The sequence below is a fragment of the Perognathus longimembris genome, chromosome 18 (assembly GCF_023159225.1).
Source record: "Perognathus longimembris pacificus isolate PPM17 chromosome 18, ASM2315922v1, whole genome shotgun sequence".
In the NCBI taxonomy this organism is placed as follows: Eukaryota; Metazoa; Chordata; class Mammalia; order Rodentia; family Heteromyidae; genus Perognathus; species Perognathus longimembris.
In genome coordinates, this window is record NC_063178.1 from 26,115,342 (window position 1) to 26,134,032 (window position 18,691).

The following is an 18,691-nucleotide window of genomic DNA, read 5'->3' on the forward strand; positions in this document are numbered from 1 at the left end:
GGGTCTGAGCAGGGAGGTTGAGGTTAATGAAGGAGCCACTAGGTCTAGGAAGTTGGGGCTTTTCCATTTGGCCCACAGTTTACAGCTGGGCCTAGGCGAATTACTCTGCCTGAATATCAAAGCAAGTTCACACATACCTGAGGTTTTCCCCAGGTGTCTGTTGTAATGGGGACCCCCCCTCAAGGGAGGGGACCACAATGTAGTGGGGTCCTAGCGTGGGGGGATCCCCCATGCCTCCAAGAGTCCACCACTCAGAGACAGTCTCAAGTAAAAAGATGGATTTATTGGGGAAGTAAAAAGTATACTGACAGCCCAGACTCGGGGAGCTGGGACCGCGCGCCCTGGGCCACGCTCATGGTCGGGTTATAAAGGCAAACAAACACCATATGGTCAAGCCTGCCACACGCAGGTGGCCAATGAGGTTACAGCACTTACAGAGCATGCCAGGCCACACACAGGTGGCCAATGGAGTTACAGTCTGTCTCACAGTATCTGTTTGAACCAACCTATCATTCTCGTTAGAATTGACCATAGATTTGACCTCAGATGAATACGCCCACTCTGGAGGGCACATGGATTTGAGGTCAGGTGGATACCCCTACCCTTGGGAGGGCACAGGTTCTCTTGAACCTCCCAGGCCTCAGGTGGTCAATTTACATAACTTATCATAATAAAGGGGAGCTTCCCTGGATAGGGTGGGGGAGATCTTAGTGAAGCTGGAGTTGGCTTCTGCTCTTATCTGAGCTGGAGTAAATCTGAGCCCCTCCACAATTAAGGATGGCAATGGCCAGATCTGACCTCCCTATAACATCTGTATGAGCCTGAGGCCTAGGCAAATTACCTTGCCTGCATATCAAAGCAAGTTCACCTATACCTGAGGTTTTCCCTGGTGTCTGTATGCGCCTGGGGCAACAGGGTGGGGGGGTGTGGGGGGGGATCAGTCCTTCAGCCTGGAGCGAAAAAGCTAAGAGAGAGTACTAGCCCTGTGCCCAGATGAGGGGACACACATAAATAATAATAACAAGGTCTACCCTGTAACAATAGCTAACAGCAATAAATCATCTGGAGAAATTACAGTCTTGGAACCATTATATTGATGGTACTGATATTGAGTCAGTGCTATCCTCAGTATTGGCATTTGAAATACACTCACATATACACAACACATGTACATGTACACTACACACACACTATTATTTTTAGAGTCTAGACTGGATGGCTTAAACAGCAGAAATTTGCTTCTAACCATTCTGGACACTGGAAGTTCTAGGTCACGTTAATTGGTTTCCAGTGAGGCGTGTGGGTGTCTCCCTCCTCCTTCTGTGTCCTCACTCTGAACAAAGGAGAAAAGGAGAGGTGCCACCTGCTAGAATAAAGGACCCCTCCCTCATGACCTTACCACCGCCCCAATGTGATATAGGGTTTCAACAGTGAATTTTAGGGCACTACTCACATTGAGTCCAAAGTCATAGTTTGTTTGTAACCTCAGGAGCTCCAGCGTCTCCACAGTGGTGAAGACTGGCTATTACAGGGAGCACTCAAAATAAAAGTCCTGTGAGCCCTGATTGCATTAAGAGAGGAGTCTCTGTTGAAGCCCTCCCATTCATGACGGATCAGCCTCTCAGAAAGTCTTCTTTGAAGGCAGCTCTTAGGTAGACTTCTAGGCTTTGAGATGATTGTTTAAAAGCATTACATTTGGGCAGGCTGTATGCTCTATCTCCTATTGTAGGTTATTTCTTGGCAGTTCCTATCCTTCCAGTCTTTGCAAAAGCGGTCAATTGCATTTTGCTTATAGTGAAGTCTATTTTTAAAAAATTACCTTTGTACTGCATTCTGCTTCCAAAAACTTGATACTGCCTCTAATTTTTTTTCTAAAGGCATTAGTCAGCCTTGAAGTTCACTGAAATCTAATAAATCTTTTTATAGCAGCTATCGCTTTTGAAATTCGTTCTGCCATGCTTACCCTATTGTCTATTATAAAGGAAATCTTAAAGTGCCCAGATAATGCCTGCAAGTGGAAAGAAAGACACTGAGGGCGCAGCTTAGTGAATGGAGTCACAGGTTGTAGCTCTTAACACCTCACTTTTCCCTCTTCCATTTTCAAGCTTTCCTCTCTGGAATTCAGTGTCATACCCGTGTGTGTGTGTGTGTGTGTGCGCGCGCGCACGCGCGCGCACTGGTACTGAAGCTTGAATTCAGATCCTAGGCACTCTTTCTTAGCTTTGCCACTCAAGGTTGGCACTCTACCACTTAGCCTCCAGCTTTTTGCTGGTTATTGAGAATATAAGAATCTCATAGACTCTCCTGTCCAGACTGGCTTTTGAGTAGCAATCCCCAGATCTCAGCCTCCTGATCCTGAGTAGCTAGGATTACAGGTGTGAACCACTTAATGTTCTTGTATGCTCCACAGTTTGGGATTGGGGTGTCCCAAGTCTTGTCTGTGGTGAATTTCTTAAAGAAAACCCTGTCCAATATTGTATCAAACCAGTTGTATTTTTTTTCCTTAGCAATAAATTCTCTCACTGAATATTAAGGCAGCATAGTTATGCAACTTACTCAGGTTGCCCTTAGTACTTCGGCTGCCAGGAAGCTCAAAATAGCAAGTATGCTAATAAAATGTTGCTAAGGAGGTTGGGGGTGTGGCTCAGGTGGTAGGCTGCCTGCCATTGAGCAAAAGCATCAGATACCAAATTTGAGTCCTGGCCTCTGACCCCCCTTCCCAAAATGCTGCTAAGATTAATTAGGAAGTTTTAGGCTCATTTCACATTCTAATTTGTGCCCTTTTCTCATCTTTAAAATTTTATTGTTCATTTATTTCATTTTACATTTAATTCTTGAAGGTTATCTTAAATATTTTTCTGGAATTTGGTCAAGAATAAACACCAGAGCAAGCATCAGTGGCTCATGCATTTAACCCTAGCTACTCAGGAGGTTGAGATGTGGAGATATTGGTTCAAAACCAGCCAAGGCAGACAAATCCAAGAGATCCCCTATCTCCAATTAACCAACAAAAATCTGGAAGTGGAGGCATGGTGCAAGTGGCAGGGTGTCATCCATGAGCAACATAGTCAAGTCAAGCGCTCTACTCTGAATTCAAGCTCTAGCACACACACACACACACACACACACACACACACACACACACACACACACACAGAGTAAATGCCTGAATAAATGATTGAATGAAGTGAAATGCACATAGAGGAAAGTGAATTGGGAGATTGCTTAAGCGACTAGCTCCCAACAAGCTAGTTTATGTCTCCTGACTCCAGTTTATTGCTCTTTAAGTAAGATGCATTAATGATGGTGAATCTCAGTTATTAAAACCTTTTAGATTAAATAAAACCCCTAAGCACTAGAATAGGCTTTTGAAACCACACTACCATATAATTTACATTCAGTGAGCATAGTTGGGCGGGGAGGGGGAGGGGGAGGTGCACCCTGGCCCTGCCCCACTTGCAGACAAGGCTGGGAAGGAGCTCAGCTTTTATGTCTTCATGTGGTTGGTTCCATGTGCGTAGACCCTTCTGATAGCTCTCATTCTAATCTGAGATGCTCAGAGGCCCATGGTTAGGGGGTCACTAGTATGTCTTTACTTCTGCTTAAGGTAGATCTACACTTCTGTTGGGGTTTCTGTCTAGTCTTACAAGTTTCTATCTCCGGCTCTCAGCCAACCATCAATTCTTGTGTTACTTGTTGTTACCTTCACCTTCCCATTAGCTGGGCCTCTCAGTTGCCCAACTCTGGACAAGTAATAAGCCTTATTAAAATTGCATATCCACAGAGGAGGTGGTCTTCCACGACACTCCTCTGTAGACAGGCTTTCTGACAGCTCTGTCAACTCATAACCCTCTTTCTCCCTTTTGTCTTTTTTTTTTTTTTTTTTGGCCAGTCCTGGGGCTTGGACTCAGGGCCTGAGCACTGTCCCTGGCTTCTTTTTGCTCAAGGCTAGCACTCTGCCACTTGAGCCACAGCGCCACTTCTGGCCGTTTTCTGTATATGTGGTGCTGGGGAATTGAACCCAGGGCCTCATGTATAAGAGGCAAGCACTCTTGCCACTAGGCCATATCCCCAGCCCCCCTTTTGTCATTTTTTTCCTTTTCATGAAATATATTCACTGTGACAGCTATATTCTGGAGGGCTAAAACTACCAGGAGTCTAACCTCTGGAGAGGGTACTTGCTGTTTGACTAAATTCTTCCTGGGACTAATTTTCTAATAAACTTAACGGAACAGTTGAGACTCCAGGGAGGAAGCGTAGAAAAAGAAGGAGGCCCCCATCGGGCCCTCGGGTACTGAGTTTGTGATGTCGTTGCCAAAAAAAGAATCTGAGGACACAGCAAGGTAGAGAGCAAAACAGTTTATCACTGAAGAACAGCAGAGGAAAGACATGTAGTCCATTCCCCAGGTGCACCTGGTAACAGGTGCCCCGAGTGCTGATTTCACAGGTACTTAGGGTGACAAGTAGGTTGGGGGCTTGTTCCAAATTTACCTTAAAGAAAGTACTGTCCTTCAGTTTGACACCTGGTATATTTAATCATTTTTGCTGCTACATTGTATGATTGATTTGGCCCAGAGATTTTTAAGGCTGGTCTCCTTATTAAATTAGGGGAATTATGGCACAGATAACTAAGCATCGCTCTTCTAGATTCTCCCTTGAAGACAGTTCTCCATCCTTGAGATAGTATTTTCCTTTGGAAACGCTTTTGTGTCCAGAGAAGTAATTTCCCTAGGTGTTTTGCCCCCCAGGATAAGAGCAAGAGTTGGAACTAACCGGCTACTTTAATATAGCAGTGTAAATGCCAGAATCTAGCAAGAGCTATCAGTGCTTAGAGTAGACTCTTCATGAATGTTACAGTTACACAAAGTTAGGTTTAGAGAGTTGGTGTTTCTTTTTTTTCCTTCCTTGTGTTGGTGTGGTGCTAAGGATTGAACCTAGAACCTTGTACGTGGCTAGGCAAGCTACGTACCCCCAGCCCAAGTTATTTTGGTTTCAGTGATATTTGCAGCTCTTCACTGTAGTGAGAAACAAATGGAATTAAAAGCATCCATGTTTGCATTTGCACATACTATGCATTATCTCAGTGTAGGAATTGCTGTAAACACTACAGAAGGATGTTTGTTCCTTTTAACACTGATTTTTTGAAACTAAATAAAGCAATTTTGTTTGCATAAATGTACTGATTCCCAAGTTGTTATTATTGCTTTTTTTTTACTTCAAAACTATTTTAGGTCCAAGTAAATTATAAACCTGAATGCTGGTGGCTCACATCTGTAATCCTAGCTACCCAGGAGGCTAAGATCTGTGAATTGTGGTTCAAAGTCAGCCCAGACAGGAAAGTCTCTGAGACTCTTATCTCCAATTAACCACAAAAGAGCTGGAAGTGGAGCTGTGGCTCAAAAGGTAGAGGGCCAGCCTTAAGCAGTGAACACTAAAGGATAGCTTTTATTAACTGACACTTATAGACCAGTATCCCAAAAGGTAACAAAGGCAGGAAGTGAAAAAATGATTATCTGGTGAAAGAAAAGCAAGGTAAATTTGGAACAAGCCCCAACCTACTTGTCACCGTAAGTACCTGTGAAATCAACACTCGTGGCACCTGTTACCAGGTGCGCCTGGGGAATGGACTGTATGTCTTTTCGCTGCTGTTCTTCAGTGATAAACTGTTTCTCTCTCTGTCTCTCTGTTGTTGAGGTGATCTCAAAATATACCCCACAGCACAATACAGATTAAAGAAAATTTAACCTCTTGAAAGCATTAAATAAAACAAGACTTTGCATGGAAGCATTAATTTGATGCTATATTAAATTGTCACTTCAAGCCTATAAAAAAAAACCCAACTATGAGTGAAACATGATAATCACAGCAATTTCCGAGTGAGTGCCAGGCCCAGGTTCACACTACCAGGCGGAGATATAAATATTTATCTGTGCTGAGCCTCACTTAGAACCTGACTGCTTAACCCTTCAGTCAGCTGTGAATCTCTTAATGGCATTTCATTTTGCACAGAAGAACAACAAATGGGGGATTCATAATACTTGTTATTCTTGGTGACTGCCCCCTTCAGAGCAAAGGGAACCGAGAGCCTGTGGATGTTGTATTTTATGTATTTTTCAAAGTCTGTTTCCAGGATGTCACCTTATCAGTGCATCATGATTCTAACAAGCCTGTGGTTATACCAGAAAACGAGAAACAAAGGAAGAGAGAAAAATTGTCTTCATTGATGATGCCTTGGTATCATTTGTGAGTTGATTTTTTAAAAAAAAGTAGACAGAAAACAGTAACAACTATTAGTGCTGGAAACACAAGGTACAGAGCAAATGTTATCGGCAAATGTAAGTTTCAGAAAGCACTCAGAAAAAAAACCCAAAAAAACAGAAGTGACTCTATGATGAATAATGCAGGAAAATGACCTAAAGTACCCAGCTATGAAAAACAAACAAGAGTGAACTGTGCTTTAATGGTGGGGGGGGGGGGGGGGCGGGGAACTTTCCAGCTGCCAGTAGCTCACACCTGTAAACCTAGCTCACTCAGGAGGCTGAGATCTGAGGGATCACAGTGGGAAGCCAGCCAGGGCAGGAAAGGCCTTGAGACCCTTATTGCCAATGAACCACCAAAAAGTCAGAAGTGGAGCTGTGGCTCCAGCAGTAAAAGTGCTAGCCTTAAGCCAGAAAGCTCAGGGACAGCTTGAACTCAGCCCAAGCTGAGTTCAAGCCCCAGGTCTGGCACACACACACACATTCTAAAAGGCAAAAATTAGCCAGGTACCTAGCTCTTCAGGAAGCTGAGATCTGGAGGTTCAAGGACATCATAAGCAGAAAAGTCACCCACCTCTAATTAATTAATCAGAGGATTCACTCTATGGTCCCTTGGTCCCATTGCTCCAGCTTCGGACTGGAGGGGAGGCAGAGCTGCTCACCTCTTGGCTGCTGGAAAGCAGAGAGAGAAGATGAGAGAAGACAAAGGACTGGAGACACCCTGCAAGGTCATCCCCCCATGACTATTTCCTCCAATCAGGTTCCACCTCCCAGTTTTCAACACCTCCCAATAATGTCACCAGCTTGAGTCTATCGAGAGATTAAACCGTTGAGGAAGTTAGAACCCTCGTGATCTAATCACTTGTCAACTGTTGGGTTTCCTCCACCCGGGAGCCAGGCCTTCAACTCACGAGCCTGGAGAAGACATTTCCATATCAAAACCGTAGCACTTTCTAAATGCTGCATCGTTTGGTTTTGGAAATTAGTTTATGGAATGTCCTTGAAACTGAAATTGCCCATCATGCACTTAAAGCATCACCATTCAGACAGCCTGCCCCATGCTCCTAGATGTCTCTCACTCACCCTTTTCTTCCCTCCATCTGTTTTGCCTGAGTCTCACACATCTTAATTCTCCTATTCCTGTTTGAGTCATCGGCAGGCTCTGTCTTCCTCTCTTCATGTTCTTCAGAATGGGGGTGTCTTAAAACAAGTATCTCTCTTGCTGTGTAGAAAGCCTTTCTCCCATCTGAATTCCTTACACCCAAAGATCCTTCCTCCTCAGCTGTGAGAATAGGCAGGACCCAAGGAAGGAAAGAAACAGACACTTTCAAATTGCCCTACATTAGATCTGAAAGTTGAAAGAGTCACTGTTGCCAGTAGCCAGTGGCTCACACCTGTAATTCTAGCTCCTCAGGTGACTGAGATCTGACGATCATGTGGGAAGCCAGCTCAGGCCAGAAAGTCTGTGAGACTTTTCTCTCCAGTTAATGATGCAAAGGCTATAAGTGGAACTATGGCTCAGGTGGTAGAGTACCAGCCTTGAGCAAAAGAAGTAAAGAACTGCACATAGGCTCTGAGTTTAAGCCTCAGTACTGCACACACACACACACAATTAATTAATTAAAAATGGTTGACCAGTTTTGCAAGTTTATACCCACTTAGAGAAGTTGGGAGATCTCCAAGTTGGTTTGTTGGCTTTGTTCATAGTGCTAGGCATGTAATGGGATGCCTAGTAAGCATTTCTTAAACCTAATGCTTCTAGGATATTCTTTATGGTCAGGCTCTAAGAACATTATAATTAACTAATTTAACCATCACAGAAACTCTATGCATCCAGTATTGTTATTCCTCTACTTTTCCAAATGCAGAAGACCACGAAAGCTGTATAACTCACCCGAGCTAGTACAGCTGGTGAGCAGAGCCAGACCAACGGGTTCCCAGCAGCGTGATTAGACCGGGCCACGCCAGCAACCCAATTCAAACAATCACCACACATTAACAGTCTTGCTGGTGTTAAGAATGGTGTTGAGCATTTTCTGGGTCAGTGGAGGAAGAATCCACTCTCCTCTATGCATTTATTTGTATGTGCATATAGAAGCACCTCATTATGCTAATAAAATACGATGGTCCCTAACCGTGATATTCACCAACCTACTGCAGTGTTCCTCTGCCACAAAGGAATGCTGTGTCCTTTCCCCAGTGCCCCAAAAGTCCAGGCAGTGGGTAGAATTTCCTCTTCTGTTAATCACGACTCCTAAGTGCTTTCTAAACCTTTGATACTAGCTGTGACTTGGCAATACTTTAAAAAAAGTCTAATAATTATGCTTTGATGTGATTTGTGGTATTGTAAATATAAATACTTATACATTCAGGAATCTGAAAGTGATTTAATCTGTATTTTTAATATTCAATAAAGAGCCCCCAGAGATGAGGCAAACCTTCAGTGCGTGTGGACATGTGCTGATGGAATGATGGAGATCAATTTTGCTTTTGGTTTTGTTTTGTTTTTTATGCCTGTACTAGAGCTTGACAAAGGGCCTGGGCATTCTCCCTTAGCCTTTTCACACAAAGCTAGCACTCTACCCGTTGAGCTACAGCTCCACATCCAGCTTTGTGGTGGTTCATTGGAAATATAAGTCTCACAGATTTTCCAGCCCAAGCTGGCTTCAACCCTTGATCTTCATATCTCAGCCTCCTGAGTAGCTAGGATCACAGATGGAAGCCATTGGCACCCAGCTTTTATTTTGTCATTATTTTTTGTGAGTTATCTAATCTTAAAGGTAGCTTGCCCCCCCCCACCCCCAAAGAAAAAGAAAAAGGGAGGAAGGAAGGGAGAGGAGAGGGAAGAAAGAGAGAAAAGCACTTGTCTGTAACTTCCTGTGCAGTACTTGAATGCATTTGTCAACATAATCACGGTTAGTGTTCGTGGTGAGCCAGGCTCTGTGTGGCTCTGCAGAATTCACGATCAGATGTTTTCTGCAGTCAAGAACTCCTAAATGAGAATACTTGGAGTCAAATATCGCACCGAGGAGTTTAACAGCCAGTGCCTGGAGTGGAGGCCTTGGCTGTGGGCCTCGGATATTTTCCACACACGTAGACATGCATACTCAGAGCGGGCCCGGGATGTGGCTGTGGGCTGGAGCATGAAGCGGACAGGTGGACCATTACAGTTTCTTAACAGGGTTTTGAATGGAATTGCTCTTCTGTGCAGGTGGAGGGAGGGTGTTTGGGGACGCGACATTGCATGAGAGATTTTGACTTACTGTTCTTTATCATCAGAGCCACCTTTGCGGTGGGCAGCTGCCGGGACACTTGCATATATTGTCATGGCTCACACGCTTACTGCTTTCTACCTCACTGACATCACACTGCGGCCAAGGCCAAGGCACACTCAGCCGCCTTCCTCCAGAATGGGAAACAGAAACTTTCACTTTGTATTCCTTACCTCACAGCAGAGACATTTTCTCTTCAACCCAGGACTTGCCAGCTATTGTGCGCTAGCAAAACTCAAGTCGGTTTATTATACTTTGAAAATTAGAAAAGGTTCCATTCATCGGATTTTACCTAACAAGCTGAGAAAACAGAGGAAATAAAAATAATACAGCTCAAATATTGTTAATGATAGGCACCAGTGTCTCATGGTGATCATCTTACCTACCCAGGAAGCTGAGATCGGAGATCATGATTCAAAACCAGCTTGGGCAGGAAAGACTGTGAGACTCTTGACTCCAGTGAGCCCGCAAAATCAAACAATCACAGAAGTGGAGCTGTGGCTCCAGTGGATGTGCATCAGCCTTGAGAGAAAAAGCTAAGGGACAATGCCCAGGCCCTGAGTTCAAGCCTAAGTACTAGCACACGTGGACACACACACACAAATATATATGGATATATGCATATATATGTATGTGTGTAAAACTGTGACCAAACTCTGATCCTGTTGATCTTTTCTGTTATGATTCAAAAAAAAAAAAAAAGCCTAAAGGCTTTAACCTGTGAAAATAACCAAGATGTCCTACAGCCAATGAGTAGATCAAGAAAATGAGGGATGTATGCATAGGTACATATGTGTATACATGTATAATAAAAGTACTATTCATCCATAGAAAAGAATAGAACTATAACATTCTTAAGTCATTCTTCTTTCCAGATCCCGGGATGGGCTTGGAAAACATCATACTATGCAAAGTAAGCCAGGCATAGGTTTCAGGTTCTCTCTCAAATGTGGATATTAGACCTAAAATATGTAAACATATATGTAAGCAGCATACAGGATCATCTATGCATATATAGATCAAAATAATTAAGACATGGCATTTTCAGATGTGAAGCACCATGGTGGAATGTCTCTGGACCATTGACATGCAGTGTAACAAGGAGAGCATTAAGAAGGGTCTGGAATGGGGTATTGGGGTATGTCCTTGGAAAGGACAGGCAGTGGATCTGGGGAAGGAAAGCGAATATGGTCATAATAACCTACACACATATGTCAAAATAGATTAAGGAAACTTGATGATACTGGTTGGGAAAGAGTGAGAGAGAAGGATGGAAGGGGCCATGAAGATGCATTGTTTCCATGAATGGACAGGTTCAAATGAAATACCTTTGCACACACCAGTTGATGCTAAAAATAAATTAATTAACCAAGAAATAAAAAGTGCTCTTGGCTCAAACAAGACAGAGAAAGAAGGAACGAAAGGCTTTTTAATGAAAATAATTAAATATTGCCAGGCTTACCTAATTATTATGGTCACATCACCGAAAAGGTTAATTGGACATTGTGATTATTTTTATTAAATGTTCATGATTTAAAGGGGAAAAAAATCAAGCCATGTAATTTTTTAAGGGTAAAAATGACCCAAAATACAACCATTGCCATTTGGTAAATATTATTCTCAACATTTCTTGTAAATACAGTGTGTAAGATGGTTACAGTATTGAAATCATTATTCTGGAGATTTGACACAGTATGGTTATAGTCTTCTATTCTCCCATTTTAAAGACCCCTGTTTGGGGACCCTTGCTTTATAAATTTCTATTTTCAAGGAGAAGTAGCTCCCCCGTGTGGCACTATGGGGTATGGTTATTGAACACTTGGGATCATGTTGTGTTTTTGCAACTGTCTTTGCCAATGATGTCAGCCCTGGGATTTGTCCAATGAACTGAATGGAAGCCAACATAGTTTTGACTTACGGAGTCATTTGAAATGTTAAATAACATAGCTCTGGCGATAGAATTGAATTTTCTAATCTATCCGTGGGGGATGCAGGTCCAGTGGGTTAGCAGTCCAAGTATGGTTATTTTCTGTAAATAATGTCCCGGTGCCTGGAATCTTACTGCATATAGTAAACCCAATGAGGGGGAGGTTGTTTTACATGTAAACAAACACCTTTTATGGTTTCTTTTCTTTCTCTCCTATGCAGTATATCGTGGAATGTCACGGAGTCACCCTTCTTCCCCAGTTCTTGGGAATGTACCGGCTTAATGTCGATGGAGTTGAAATTTATGTGATTGTTACAAGAAATGTGTTCAGCCACCGCTTATCTGTATATAGGAAATACGACTTAAAGGTGAGATCAGCTTGATTAATTTTCACAAAGTGACTCAAGCTTGCCCATCCACATAAATGATGTAATCGATCACGTAAAATGAATGCTTCAAGGTGGGGGCGGGGGGAGAGAGATCCTAGAGCTTAAAACTACCAGGAAGCTAGCAGTGCAACTCTTCTGGTTAAACAATTCATTCTGGCTTTATCAGAACACCTTTACATATCAGAGCTATCATGTCTGTTTATTCAACACTGGCTTTATACCAGTCATTGTTGTGGGTGCTGGTGATAATGAACAAAACAGACTGAATCTGTAACCAGGCAGGGGGCTGACGACATTCCAGTGGGTGAAGACAGACAGTAAATAGACAAATAAGTAAGTGCTATAGGAAATCAGGGAAATGATATATCCTATAGATGGAAATAAGTGAGGGAAGGGGAAAATACAGTTTAAATAGGATATCAAGGAAGGTTTATCTAAGATGACATGAGAGCTGACGTGACTTGAAGGAGGTGAAGAGCAGAGGAGTAAGTACCTAGGCCCTGAGACCATCCTTGTCAAAGACTTGGAGCACAAAATGCACACTGGCAATTCTGAAAGAAGATGGACTGAATTCCATTCCAAGAAGATGGTGCTGAATTCCAGCACCTCTGACTCAAGAGCAGAATGCCCAAGTCAGAGAGTGGCAAACAATGTGACCTGCCTCCGTGCCAAATCCATTGAAGACCTAAAGTTCTGTTGGAATACCGAAAGGTCGTTCTTTCTACATTATCCAGTGCTGCTTTGGAACTAAATGGCCAAGTTGCATGGTAACCTTATAGACTTCTATGGAGCACAAAGACTAATATATTTAAAATACTCTGTGACCTCTGAAAAAAATTAGATGCACCTCTGGTCTATGGAAGATCATTCTCTAGTTTTTTTATTCACAAAATCCCTTCATACTCATAAAATAGGATCTTACCTGGTTCCAGGGGTTCACACCTATAATCCTAGCCACTCAGGAGGCTGAGATCTGAGTGTTGTAGTTTGAAGTCAGCCTAGACAGGAAAGTTTGTGAGACTTATCTCCAGTTAGCCAACAATGCTCAGGGACAGCCCCTAGAACCCCTGAGTTCAAGCCCCAGGACTTGAACAAAAAAGAAAGGCAAGGAGGGAGGCAGAGAAGCAGGGAAGGAGGAGAAATGAAAAGACAGCACCCTAAAAAGTTTTCCCTCACATTTATGGATATTTATAATATTTGAAAATAATTCAAGTATTAGATTATTTTATTTAAAATAATGATAAAATCATGTGTCAACATATTTTTATATAAAAGTAACTTTGTCAAAAGCAAAAAAAATTATTGAGACCAGTGACAGTATTTTATATTTTTGCAACTCTCTGTAATACCTGAATGAACATGAGATGGTGGAAGTTCTGATTCTGCCGTCAGCAGTGATATCATTTGATTGAAAATCTGACTTCACACAAATGAGGTGGTTGGAAAGGGAGAAGGGTGTTTTAATAGTTGTTTGGTGTTTTTTTTTTTAGATTATTGTAGATATCTCCCTTTGAGACTACACTAAATGTGACAGTAATTTCTCAAACATCAGTTACAGCGTGGAATATTCATCGGTATTTTAATGAGAGGTTTTGGCTGGGGGTTTTGGTTGGTTGGTTTTTTGTGTCAGTCTTGGGGCTTGAACTGAGAGTCTGGGAGGTGTCCCTGAGCTCTTTTGCTCAAGGCTAGCACTCTACCACTCTGGCCACCGCTCTACTTCCAGCTTTTTGGTGATTAATTGGAGATAAGAGTCCCGTGGTCTTTTCTGCCCAGGCTAGCTTCAAACCGGGATCCTTGGATCCTAGCCTCCTGAGTAGGTAGGATTACAGGTGTGAGCCACCAGCACCTGGCTACATTTTAGTGTTTTTATTGATCTGTTAAAAGCCTTGTTCTCTTGAAAGCACTGGCCTGTTGTGTGATTTTTTTTGTACTCTTCCACCTCTCATTAGAAACGTATTGCTTTCCTGAGCTTTGTAACTCTTCCAAATATTGGCACATTGCATTATGTAGTATCAAAACATCACATTAGTATCACCACCAATCTCATCAGAAAAGTCTCTTATGTATTGGGAAACTGACAAGTTCCCAATTCTGCTTGTACTTAAAAGCTTTTTATCATTCACTAGTAACAAATCCTATCAGTTCTTTTGTGAAATGACAGCACACAACACTCAAGCACATGGCTTTGTTCACTCCTGAAGAAGTATTTGTCAGTTTCTCTAATCTGCACAACTATAATTTGGCCATTGTTCTTCCACTTAAAAATTTAGCCCAGGAAAAAGATGGCTAGTTCCGCTCATAACTGCAGCCATCACAAGTTTGTTGTGCTTGTTGTTGTTGTTTTTCTCTTTTTGGCAGTACTGAGGTTTGAACTCGGGACCTTATGCATAATTACTAGACAGGCACTGCCTCACTTGAGCCACACCTCATTTCCTTTTATGCTGGTTATTTTTTGAGATAAAGTCTTGCTCAGACTGACAGGTGCATGCCATCATGCCCAGCTTCTTTCTGCTGGGATGGAGTCCTATGGTTTTTTAATGCTCTGGCTAGCCTGGAACTTGGGACCTTCTGGAACAATCTCAGCCTCCTCATAGCTTAGAATACATGTGCACTTGAGCCACAGCGCCACTTCTGGCCTTTATTATATGTGGTGCTGAGGAATCGAACCCAGGGTTTCATGCATACAAGGCAAGCACTCTACCACTAGGCCATATTCCCAGCCCACAGAAATAGTTCTTAAGAAAAAAAATGAGGGCTGGGGATATGGCCTAGTGGCAAGAGAGCTTGCCTCGTATACATGAGGCCCTGGGTTCAATTCCCCAGCACCACATATACAGAAAATGGCCAGAAGTGGCGCTGTGGCTCAAGTGGTAGAGTGCTAGCCTTGAGCAAAAAGAAGCCAGGGACAGTGCTCAGGCCCTGAGTCCAAGCTTCAGGACTGGCCAAAAAAAAAAAAAAAGAAAAAGAAAAAAAATGATAAAAACAGAGGTGTTCCACTTATACATTCTGTACAAAATACTGAAGATGTGTGCTCCAAGATAAAAATTTAATGAAATTAATTCTATTGTTTCCTCAAACATATGCTTAAATAATGTTAGGGAATTTATTTTTTGTAATTGTTTTAACGACAAATACTGCTTCATTTGAGCTAAACTTCCAGCAGTTTTACCATAATTATTTTTGCACTATGACTGTGAATAGCAACACAGTAAGATGACAACGAATAGGGAAGTCTCATTATAAACGTAGGCTTGGCCAGCCCTGGAAGAGCCCCAGGATTCTGAATCATACTCAGAGAAATGCTGCTCTATGGGAGGATATGATCCCGGCTGGTCTCCCAGCCTTGCCTCCCTGCCTCTGGATCATAGATCCAGCCATCTTGTTCTGGAATCTTCCCTGAGGAAATCCCTGCCCCACTCCAGGGCTCTTTCCTGAGCCCTCTGCTGGGGTTCTTAGCACTCCCCATGAAGTACTTTGGCACACTCTTCTCTGACCACCCCACAATTGAGAGCCAGAGTGACCTCTGCTTTTATGAACTTACTAGCTGCGTGCTTCTTGCTAAACCTGTGTGAGTCTCAGTTTCCCCATCTGTTAAAACAGGGATAATGTTACCTGCATTTGTAGGTTTGTTGGAAGGGTTCAGTGAAAGCAATACAGGGCCCATCGAGCAGCATGGAAACCCCTTGTGCTAAAAGGCAAGCGTTTTTATTCCACTGATTTTTTTATCCCTCGAGAATGCCTAAGTCTGTGTCTCATAAATATGTCTAGCCAGGTGCTGGTGGCCCATGCCTGAATTCCTAGCTATTCAGGAGGCTGAGATCTGAGGGTCATGCATGGTTCAAAGCCAGCCCAGGCAGACAAATCCAAGAAACACTTTATCTGCAATTAACCATCAAAAACCGTAAGTGGAGGTGTGGCTCAAATGGTAAAGCACCAGCCTTGAGTGGAAAAGCTAAGCCAGAGCAGGAGGCTCTGATTCTAAGCCCCAGTACCAACAACACCCCCTCCCCCTAAAGCAACCGTCTAGATGTAAGCTATGCTTGCAGAGTGGATGTTACTGTTTTAATTTGCCTTGCATTTTATAATTTCATCTCCCTCTTTAGCTTGTAGATTTAAATAATCATAATAATATGTTCTTGCCAAAGTTTTCGTTGAGGTGTACATTTGGCCTCATTTCATGGCTCCAGCTTTTAGCTTTAAGCAATCTTACTTTTCTATGTTTATTTTAATTTTTTATTGTACATTAGTGTAAACTTGGATAAGTCTCTTTTTTTACTCTAGGCAAGTGATCTACATTTACATAGATTTGAAACACTCTTGAGAATCAGTAATAGGACGACTTTTATTGAAGAAAGGAAAACACACAAAACCCAATAGCCGAACAGTATATACAGCAAGCAGCACAGTGATCAAATATATCAAATGTGTCTCATCACTTTTTTTCCTAACTTTGGGGATAGTGTTAGAAATCACTGCATAAAGAAAGGTATTCATGGCCAACACCCAGGAATCCCACAAGGCAGGACAGTGACCCATTGCAATGGAGTGGCTGCCCAGGTTTTTCCTCACAAACAAGTGACATCATCTTCATTTGTGAGTGAGCTTTGGGCTCCTCTGGCTTGTCCACAGAAACTCTTGAGCATGTTCTCTGGACCACCAGGGTCCCAACATTCCCCCCATGCCCCTGGGCACAAGGTATGGGGAGAAGGGTGGGACTGGTCCATTCCTCCAATGTGAGAAGACTCTTGAGCCTCATGTGTTGGTATCTGTCAACGTCTAGCCACTCACATCCTTACCAATGCCACAGCTGCTTAGTGAAAACTGACGATGGTGTGAAAAATGGCTCTTTGCAATTGGCTACACTAGGAGCCAATCATTTCATTTTGCCCAAATCAAATCCAAGTGCCTTAATTATTGGCTGATTTAAATATTCCCTGGCAGTTGTGTGTTTGCCGAGTAGCGCAGGCTTCCTCCCTCTGCTGGAGCCGGGAGACTAGGAACGAGGCTGGGATCCTTCTCCAAACCCTTAGGTGAACACCAAGCATCTGCTGGGGGTATGACCTTGCTGTGGAGAAGAAACAATAAGCAGTGGCTGTTATATTAGCATATCCCAGACTCTTCTGGACTAATTTGTTTCCCAGTGTTTCCTTTGAATTAAAATCTCCCACAAAGAGTTAACTCTAAATTATGAACATATATGAAGATATACAGAGCTGGGCCCCAGTGACTCACACCTGTAATCCTAGCTACTCAAGAGACAGAGATCTGGGAATCATGGTCCAAAGGCAGCCCAGGCAGGAAAGTCTGTGGAACCCTTAACTCCAATAAACCACTAGAAAACCAGACAATAAACCACTAAAAAACTGTGGCTCAGAGTAGTAGATTGCTAGCCTTGAGTGAAAAGCTTAGGGACAGTGCCCAGGCCCTGAGTTCAAGCCCCACAACTGACCAAAAAAAGGGGGTAATTTGCATATTTGCACAACTACATTAACTAAGGTATGGGAGATGCAGGGAAGGATTCCAATCATGTAGCTCCTTTGAACAATTAACAAAATGAATACCAGGCGATGCATTGTCCGGGTGAGGGGGTGGGGGAGCAGATCAAGGGAGGGAAGACCGACAATTGGAGAGAGGAAAAGTAAGGCAGATGCAGTCATCATATTCAATGTACATCTGTGAAAATTGAACCAGGTAACTTGAGGGAAAGGGTGGGCTTGGGAGAGATGAAGGAGAACGATGGAGACGTTGGTCGAGGTGCATTATTCTCATGTGGGATGGAAACCCCTTTGTACAACTTCTTAAAGATCACTTGATAAAAGTAAAATAAAATCTTCCCCACAAAGGACATTTTCTCTGCTTGACACCAGCACATCCTCCGCCTCCCTTTCAGCATCGGAGGTGGACTGGGCCTTGCACAACCCAGAGTGCTGAGGTTGGGTTTGAAAGGCTCTGCAGTCGATCGCCCCCCGCTGAGATCAAGGGCTGTGTTTTCTCTGTGCTCAGCATAGGGCCTAGCACAAAAGAGGTGCAACTCCATGAGTGTCTTTGAAGGAGTCTCCCAAGTAAAGGGGGTCAGAAAGTACTCACAGGGGACTTGCTTCCAGTATCAGAGGAGAAACTGCCCCTCCGTATGGGGAGGAAAGAGCGACAGGGGTACAGAGAAGACACAGTCTGAAGGGACATTAGATCCCCACAGCTCGCGAATGACCCGCTTCCCCATTTCTGGCAACGGATATAATTTTGATTCAGAGTTAGTAAGCTTATTGCTCAAGTGATGCCAGTTGTTCTGATTTCCAGCCGCTGGGAAGAAGTGGACAGAGACAGGACAGGTAAGCGTGGTCTGCTCAGCCAGACGTGATGAACCATGTCACTTGTGTGTGCATTATTTAAAATGACAATTTCCTTATGTTTCAGGGCTCTACAGTGGCTAGAGAAGCTAGTGACAAAGAAAAGGTAAGCTCCCTGGCATGTCCTCCTAGAAGTCCGGGCTGTGGGCTAGCGCGGTGTGGTGTCTTTTCCTTGCCCCATCGCTGGCCCCAGTGAAAAAGTGCAGTTCTAAGCCGAGGCGTGCTCTCCTGCAGTTTCCTGCCTTGGATGACTGACAAGAGCTGGAGAATGGGAATAGATACAATGGGACTTGAGGAGGAGAATGGACAGAACTCAGAGTCAAGACGCAGGAAGTCCCTAGAGCTAGAGTGTAGAGTGTATATATGGAAGGTTCTGGATGATACACAAGTCTCGTGGACAGTTGGCTAGGGGTTCTTTGCACTCGGTCACATAAGCAGCAGTGGAAAGAGTAGCTTGGGATGCAGGTGTGGCGTCACGCCAGTGAGGTGACAGGGGAGT

The 18,691-nt window shown here is 43.3% G+C and overlaps 1 protein-coding gene across 1 annotated transcript in view; it reads left to right on the forward strand.

Annotated features, from left to right (window-relative positions):
• The window catches only part of Pip4k2a (phosphatidylinositol-5-phosphate 4-kinase type 2 alpha), a 153,695-nt gene that overhangs the window by 109,648 nt on the left and 25,356 nt on the right, over positions 1–18,691 (forward strand). Inside the window, exons 5-6 of the mRNA XM_048367985.1 lie at positions 11,678–11,824; positions 18,260–18,298. Of these exons, the coding sequence (XP_048223942.1) occupies positions 11,678–11,824; positions 18,260–18,298 (186 nt within the window). The remainder of the gene's footprint in view (positions 1–11,677; positions 11,825–18,259; positions 18,299–18,691) is intronic.